The sequence below is a fragment of the Carlito syrichta genome, unplaced genomic scaffold, assembly GCF_000164805.1.
Source record: "Carlito syrichta isolate Samal-C Ts95f unplaced genomic scaffold, Tarsius_syrichta-2.0.1 Scaffold305155, whole genome shotgun sequence".
Lineage (NCBI taxonomy): Eukaryota > Metazoa > Chordata > Mammalia > Primates > Tarsiidae > Carlito > Carlito syrichta.
In genome coordinates, this window is record NW_007249251.1 from 67,070 (window position 1) to 75,881 (window position 8,812).

Genomic DNA, 8,812 nt, shown 5'->3' on the forward strand with positions numbered 1-8,812 from the left:
GTTAGTGCTGATCCTGTTCCTCTGTGAGGGTCTTCAAGCTGGCTGCTGGAATTTGGGGTCTGAAAAACATCTTAAGCAGTCTTTAAACAAAAGCCTTACCATTCGAGATCTTGTTTATAAACTATCTTAAACAGTCTTATGCCCCTAATTTCAGAAATCTGTCTATAGGAACAAAAGAGATGCAAATGGTCAGTATCTAGTATCTTTTGGCAACAATGAAGTGGGCCTAAGTATAGTCTGATTAATGCTTAATTATAATTGTGTATCTGTTCAGAGCCTGCCATACAATTCTTGTCAACCTTGTGGGGACAGTTTCATCATTAGCAGTCAGTCCCCATTTCCCTCTAGTCCTCTAACCCTAAGTAACTTTCTTTCTCTATAAGTTTGCCTTTTCCAAATATTTTATATAAATGGAATCATATGTGACCTTTTTTACTGACTTATTTCACCTAGAATTTTTTCTTTTTCTTTTTTTTTAATTTCTAAACATTTTTATTTCAAATCTCTTTTCAGCCCTCCCCAAAAAGTCATGGGTCAGTACAGCAATCATAAAAAGGAGATACAAACACAAGAGTCAACTGTCTCCTGCACTGACACTTACAAAAACTGGGAATTGTACATGGGGTTTCCAAACAGGACCTGCAGCAACTACTAACATCCCTTTACGAAGTCAAACATGCCTGTGAATACAGTATATACAGACATCTCGTTTTGGAACCTAGAATTTTTTCAAAGTTCATTCATTGTATAGCATGTATTAGTGGTTCATTTTGTTTTATTGCCAAATATTTCACTGTATGGATATGCCACATATTATTTACCCCATTCATCACTTGATGGGCCTTTGGCTTGTTTCCACTGTTTAGCAGTTATGAATAATTAGATCCTGAAGATTAATATCTGGTCCACAGTTTTGTCTGCATGACGTAAAAGGCCCTTAGGTAGTTTCCTTTTTGAACAGATGGTGGCAGCAGAGCTTCGGTGAATGTAAATTCTCGTCGTTTTTTTTTTAAACTTAGAATTTTATAAGAATCCTCTTAATGTATTTAGCCTTTCTTGTTATTTGTAATAAATTGTTAAACAGTAAATTTAAAGTTTCTTTTAATAGTCTTTAATAATTATTTCAATTTGGAGGTTTTTTGTGGGTGTGGTAGATGAGTTTATTCAGGCATTTCAGTTTGTGATGCCAGTTTGTAAGTATGGGCCTGATTAGCTTGAGGTCTGTAGCCTTAAGATGTAATGTTTTTTCAAATTTTCCATGTTTTATCTATTTTTTCTTCATTATGTCACTCTTACCTCGTGATCTTCCTATAGAGATAATAGAGTAATGTTAAAGCTACTTTTAAGCTTATTCCTGAAACAAATTGGCAGATTTACATTCTGATTTTGAGATTAGATAATACAGTAGTTGAATACATGGACAACCTTTTTTTTTCTTCAATAATAAAAACAGTTTTATATTTCAGCATTGTATCTCAGTTGACCCTTTTTAGTAAAATTAAGGGATACTAGTATCATTCCTTGACAATTGTTTTCAAGCAATAACAAACATTTATTGAGCACTTGCTATTTGCTAAGCACTATGCTAAATGTCTTGTGTACATTGTCTTCGTTTGCATTCACAGCTGCTCTCAGAGGTAAGTACTGATTTTGCTCTTAAATTTCCTAGAGGAGGAGATTGGTTTAGAGAAATTAAATAATTTGCCTAAGCTCACAGTAATAGATAAAGAGAGAAAGCATGTATGTGTGTTGTTAAGTAACTATATTGTACTTTTGTGTGTTTAAGTTTTACAGAGATGGTATATTAGATGCATTACTCTGCAGCTTTTTTTTTTTTAATTCAACAGTCTGTTCTGAAGATCTGTAGCTCCTGCTACTACATGTAAATATTTGGTCAATTTCTTTGCCTCATGAGTAAATAATGCTTACTATTTGACATAGCTGCTGAAAAACAGCGTATCCTGGAATCTCATCTATTTTAAAACTTTACTAAACTTTTCCACTAGAGGGTGTCCCAAATATTTTATTTTACTGAAACTATAATAGTAATGAAATATTGTGTTGTTTCTTCTTGAAATAATCAGAAAGGAAAATGTAACAGTTACAATACCTTGTTTTATTTTCATACTGCAGGTTACTCATTTTTGGATCCTATGATAGAGAGGCAAATATTCATTGTACACTTGAGTTGAGCAGTGGTGTTTGGGAAGAAAAACAAAGGAGTTCTATTAAAACGGTAAATGGATTTGCATGAATTTACATCTGTATAAAGCTTTATTGTATATGCATGCTTGTATTACTATTTCTGTGTTTCTAGAGTTATTTTTGGTCATGTGCAAATAATTGTGAATAGTTCTTATTACTTATCTATTTACAACACAACATCTGTAATAAAATAAATCACATGAAACTATAGTTAGTATTTGGAATACCTGTGTAAGAAACATAATTCAGCTAGTTTTTATTTTGGAACTTTAAAATTGTTTAAGTTACAAAATGAAGGAAATAATTTTACTAAACACTTAGAAGGCATGTGAATTTAGAGTAATCATTCATTTAACAAATGTTTTGTGAGCGCTTACTTTGTGCTTGGCACTGTTTTATTTGCTGGGGAAACCATTCAAAGCAAAAAAGCCCCTATTCTTGTGGCACTAACATAGGGTAGAGTGTGGTGTGGGGATTAGAGGAGAGAGGAGGTGATCTACACTTTATAGGGTAAAGATGGAACATAGCAATAAGTCAGTAAACCGAAAAAGTGAGCAAAACCATTTCCAGAGATTGACAAGTACTATAAAAAATAGGAATATAAAAAAGGAATTATAAGTTATGACAAAGGAGGTTTTTTAGATCTGGTGATAATAGAGAAGGATGATAGAGAAGAGATCACACTGGAGCAGACCCACCAGAGAAAATATAGGACAACCAGTTAAATTTGAATTTCAGATAAACAATGAAACACTGATAACTTTTTTTTCGTGGAATCATGTTCCCAATATTACAGGGTAATAGTCAAAATGCTGCTAAATCTTTAATGGATAACTATGTGGAATTTTATGGATGTTCCTTTGACTTTTAAATTGTTTTCAATTTCTTTATGTCATAAGTGTTATTAACATCCTTACATAAAAATTAGGTAGTGTGAAATTCTTTTGGAAGAATTAGGGTAATTTTGATCAGAGTAGAGAAATAAAACTGGAAAGGGAGTCTGGGTTGACCTAAAGTTTGAATTTATAAAAGCATTGGGAAACTGTTGAAAATTTCAGACATGGTAATGGCAAAGACAAACTAGAGGTTTTAAGGAAAGTTTCTCTTTCTTTAGTGGCTGTTCTTGTCCCAACTCTCTTTGAATTTGCTTTATTCAAGCAACTGAAGCATCTTCTTTTTTTTTCCTCTTTTAATTTTTTTTTTTTTTATTGTGGGTACAGTTCAGGGTGAGTTATACAAATATTCATTGTGCAGGTACCCTTGTTGATGAGATGTGCTCCCCCCCCAGGTAGATATCGATTACTGTCAATCCCACCTGCCCCCTACACACAGTTTTCCGCTACTATCAATCCTTTTCTGATAGTATTACGGTAGTTGTTCTAGGTCCACTTAGAGTAAGAACATGTGATACTCAGCTCTTTGTTTCTATGAGAGATCACTCAGTATTATAAACTCTAATTCCATCCAGGTTGCTGCAAAGTTCATGATTTTGTTCAGCATCTTCTTAGAGGAATAAAATAGTCAGTTTTAGAATTTGGTCTGAAGTCCATAACTACATGAAAAGGCATTATTGTTTTGTCCATGTAAATTTTGGCTCTTCTTTGAATTTGTCATAACTTGCCATTGCTATTGGCATTTTCAATTTCCTTTATTATTTTGCAAAAATATGAGATCAGACAGATTTAATATTTTATAGTAAAGGTTAGAAAGACTTTAATCTTGAGTCATTATTTTAGATCTTAGCATATGTCATAGGTACTTTTGAAGAAAGAATTCTAGGTTACTAATTACATGTGGTATTGAAAATGTCAGCAACAGTGTCTACAGGCATTAAATTAAGTGTGTCTGATTTTAATATCTCTAAGGAGAAGAATTAGTATGTTTTTCAAGACAATGTAAAACATTGGAGAGTAGGGTTTGATAATTTTGAATATATTGTAACTTTTTGCCAAAAATAGAACATCATTGAAAAACAAATATGTTAAATCATTTGATGAGTTTAGGAAACTATTTTTGTATAATTACAATCTTTAGGTTTAAGTAATTTTTTTCAAAATGTTGAAATTTGTTCAGTGAAGTTAGCCACTAATTATATGCGGAATATGCAGAATAAAATAAATCGAATTCCATTTATTTATTTATTTAGATAAGGTCTTGCTATGTTTCCCAGGCTGGTCTTGAACTCCTGGGCTCAAGCAGTCCTCCTACCTCGGCCTCCCAAAGTGCTGGGATTATAGGCTTCAGCCATTATGCTCTGCTCCTTCCATAATTTAAATGTGCTTTTGAGTTTTTAAAGTATTACAATACTATAATCAAGAAACATGGTTTCCTCCCTCATGTTTAATGTGAGGTTTTTGTCCTCATTGTTTCAAGATGTCTAATGCACCCCTAGGTATCCACCTTTCAAGAAAAAGAATGAGGTTTAAGACAGGCCAAGAGTACATGTCCTCCAGGTTTTGTCCTTTTGCTTTCCTAGAATCTCTTCCCAGGGATTTCTACTTCTATCTTGCTGGCCACAAATAGATCACATGGCCTTCCACAGCAGCAAGGAAGTGCAGTATGAAAAACCAGCCTTTATAGACGTAAAAGGCAAAGGAAAGGAAGTTTAATGGCTTTTAGGTGGGCAGTCCATAAGAAAATAACTTAAATCTGGTTTGATGACTTTTTCTTACTTTTTTTTTTTTTTTTGAGTTGGAGTCCCACTTCGTCGCCCAGGCTGGAGTGCAGTAACACACTCACGGCCATCCCAGTATCAAGCTGCTGGGCTCAGACAATCCTTCCATCTCAGCCTTCCAAGTAACTGGAACTACAGACGTGCACTACCACTCCTGGCTAATTGTTGTGTTTTTTTTTTAATTGTAGAGATGAGGTCTAGCCAAGTTGCCCATGCTGTTCTTGAACCTATGGGCTCAGACAATCGGCCCACTCAGTCTTCCAAAGTGCTGGGATTACAGGCTTGAGCCACCGCTCCCGGCCACTTTTTTTTTTTTTTTAAGACAGGGTCTCACTTTGTCACCCATGCTGGACTGCAGTGGTGCAATCTTAGCTCCCTGCAGCCTCGAACTTCTGGACTCAGACAATTCTCCTGCCTCACAATCCTCCTGTCTCAGCCTCCCAAGTAACTGGTCCTGGGATTACAGGCCCATGCTGCCACACTCAGCTCTTGATTAGTTGTTATTTTTTAAGGGAATTTAGTATAAATTGGGATATAAGGGAAAAATTAAAAAGAATAATTTAACAAATAGCCTACAGAAAGCCTATTTTAGAAATGCTTTATTGGAACTCAGACATTTAGATCAGTACCCTCGGTAGCTCATTTGCAAAATAAAAGAGCTCCTAGGATAAATGAGATACCTTGTGGTTTTGTTTGTTCTCTAAAAATAAATGAGGACACCTCATGAGGATCCTATAAGCTATGATAGCCAAAGTGCAAATGAATTATACATTAGGCTGAACAAAAATTAGAGGGTCATCTTGTAAGAGATGACAGAGTCAATACTAAAAATTTCTTCACCCATACCAAAAAGAGACAATGCAATTTGTGATTTATTTCACTCCACTGTAGTATTCAGGTTTGGTGATGAAACTTTGCTTCACTGTCACTAAGAAACAAATTTAAGGAATGGGCATTTTCAGATTTTAAAAAAAAGTTTCAGGCTGTTATATTGCAGTAGTAAACTACGAAAACAACTATCGAAATAGCCATAGATTTTGTAGTACTTATCAGTTAAAATTAACAATACATCAATCTGACATATACTAAAATACATGTAATCAATATTATGTGCCGGGTAAAGCACGCAGATCACATTAGCACACTGTTTTAAGAAGAGAGATCTTGAATTTTACGATCCCAGAACTAGAGTTTCCTTGTTACCCCTTGTTCCAGACACAAAATAGGTTATTAGTAAATGTTTTGTCCTCTTCCATCTTCCTCTTTTGACTAGTCTGCCTGTGCCTTCGCTTCAATCACTTACCCACACTGATGCATGAGTTTTCAAACAAATTGTTGTATTCTTTGTTCAACTTGGAATGCCTAAGGCCATTTGGGGAGAAGAGAAGGCACCATGAAAACAGACTGTGAGACCTCTGGAACTGGGAGTTCTGAGATAGATGAAGAGTTAGTGGGAGCCAACACAAGCACCTGCCTTTCTTTCATTCTGAATAAGAATGTAACTAGTTCTGATTTCAGAAACAAGCATTTATGTACTTTTTTTGATGCTGACCCTACCCCACTTCTTCCAACCACATTCTGCATTGAGACACTTGATAGCAATTGCTAAGTCTTTCCTTCTACAATTAAACATATAAGGTTAAAAATCCAAACAACACTGGTATAATGTCATTCTCAGAAAGGGTAAATGTGGATTTCTTCCTGTTCTTTTTTTTTGTGAGTGTGTGTGTCAACGTCTCACTCTGTCGCCCAGGCTAGAGTGCAGTGGCACATTCACGGTCACGCAACCTCGATCCACTGGGCTTAGGTGATCCTTCCACTTCAGCCTTCCAAGTAGCTGGAACTACAGGCATGCATCACCATGCCCCAGCTAATTTTTTGAATTATTGTAGAGATGAGGTCTTGCCATATGGCCCAGGTTGATCTCAAACCACCTCCTCCTCCCAAAGTGCTGGAATTACAGGCATGTCTTCCTGTTTTGAAATGGGAAGGAATTAATAAAGAAAGCTTCTTTTCCCCTTAATATAGAGTACAGGGGCAGAAGAAAGATAATAGAACAGACATTTGTTCAGTATAAATAGAAGGGTAGAAGTACTTCATGTCTTATGAAACCCATTATGTAGGTACCAGAAGGAACTGTGATTAAAAGACATTAGGAAATGGCGTGACACTTCAGATCAACCTGAAAAACAAAGAACAATGAATTCCTGAAGAGCATTCAGGGAACAACTGGGGCAAATTCATAAATGATATTTTAGAATTGTTAATCATAATAAGTATATTCCTTTCAAAGTATGGTGTCAACTGGCAACTTGTGATTGGCAACTGCTGTGGAAGGGCTTCAGATGATAGGGTCAGCCTTACCCAAAACTTTGAAGTCAGAAGCATTCACCATCATCTTTCTGTTTGACTTGATGGTATTTTTCCTTCTTTCCACTATTGCTTTCTTATCAAAGCCTCATTTTTCTAAAGAATCTGATTCTGAATGGTAAATTATTGATCTCAGGCTCCCTTCAAGTTACTTTTTAAACACACCCTTACAATTAAAGCGATATTTGAGGAGGTGATACCTATTTCCTAAGAACTGTTGCCAGGGGAGGAAACAATATATACAAACTCTACATATCTAACATATGTAGTACTTTAGAGTCTATAAAATACTTTTTCCATATGTGGGGGGGGACCCAAAAAACCCTGGAATTTATTTATTTTAAAATTGTGTATTTATTCTTGCATGTTTAAACTTCAAGTACCTTCAAAGTACTCTTTGTTTGATACAGTACACCTATCAAGATGCTTTTCCCACTGCTCAAAATGAGTGACTAATGGAAATATATAAATACAAAAAGTTAACAATAGGTTAATCAACAAACTTACTGAGTAAAGCACTAACTCTCATGTCTCTGATGATAACCAGGTGATTAATGCTAAAAAAATACAAGGTCTTTAATAATACTGCGTGCTACACACTTGCCAGTAGACTTTGCAGGGGCACAAATGTGCTGTATTCTTTTTATCCTATGTATCCTGCACTTAGTAGAATTTCTGGCATGTTGCAAATGTTCATTGGCTGTCCTAGGAGCTAGAGGGGGAAAATCAATGATCTTTTGAGATACAAATATCAATTGCCTCTGGTTCCATCAGTTGGCAGCTTAAATCCTTCAGTGGTTCCTTATTGCTAATAATAGGATAAGGACAAATTTCTTGGCATGGCCAACAAAGCCCTCCCTGACCTGGTTCCTGTCTATTTCTCCAGCCCTCCCTTCTGTCCTCCCATTCTCTGCTTTAACCATGCTGGCCATCTTGTATTTCTTCATATTTGCCATACTCTCTGTCCACTCACATCTGTGGTACATGTATACCTTTCCCCCATCTCATTTCCCCATATGCATGCCTATAACTACCCCATTTGTCAGATCTCTGTTTATGCCAGAAGTTAGCTTGTGTGCCCTCAGGCACATTCTTGGACCCTTAACCCTGTTCTGTGCCATGAGAGGGCTGACCTCTGCAGGCTGTATTTATTTATTTTTTATTTCTTATTTTTGAAATTTATTTATTTATTATAAAGATGTGGGGTACAATTCAGGATTAGGTATACAAACATTGATCATGCAGGCACCCTTGTTGATGAGGTATGCCCCTCCCTCCCCCAGCAGTTTCCCTCAACTGCCAGTCCCACCGCCCCCGACAATTTTCCACTACTGCCAATCGCTTTCTTATAGCATTATAATTGTTCAAGATCACCTTATGAGTGAGAACATATGGAACTCAGTTCTTTGTTTCTGTAATAAATCACTGAGTATGATAGACTCCAAATCCATCCAATTTGCTGCAAAGTCCATATATTTGTCCTTCTTTGTGACTGCATAATATTCCATTGTGTATATGTACCACATTTTTTTTTATTCAGTCCAGCTTCGATGGGCAACATGG

General features: G+C 35.9%; 1 protein-coding gene across 1 annotated transcript in view; it reads left to right on the top strand.

Moving 5' to 3' along the window:
* PDZD8 (PDZ domain containing 8) overlaps positions 1-8,812 on the top strand; it is a gene marked incomplete at its 5' end in the record, with an annotated part of 117,416 nt that overhangs the window by 67,064 nt on the left and 41,540 nt on the right. Inside the window, one exon of the mRNA XM_008061230.2 lies at positions 2,134-2,236. Within this exon, the coding sequence (XP_008059421.2) occupies positions 2,134-2,236 (103 nt within the window). The remainder of the gene's footprint in view (positions 1-2,133; positions 2,237-8,812) is intronic.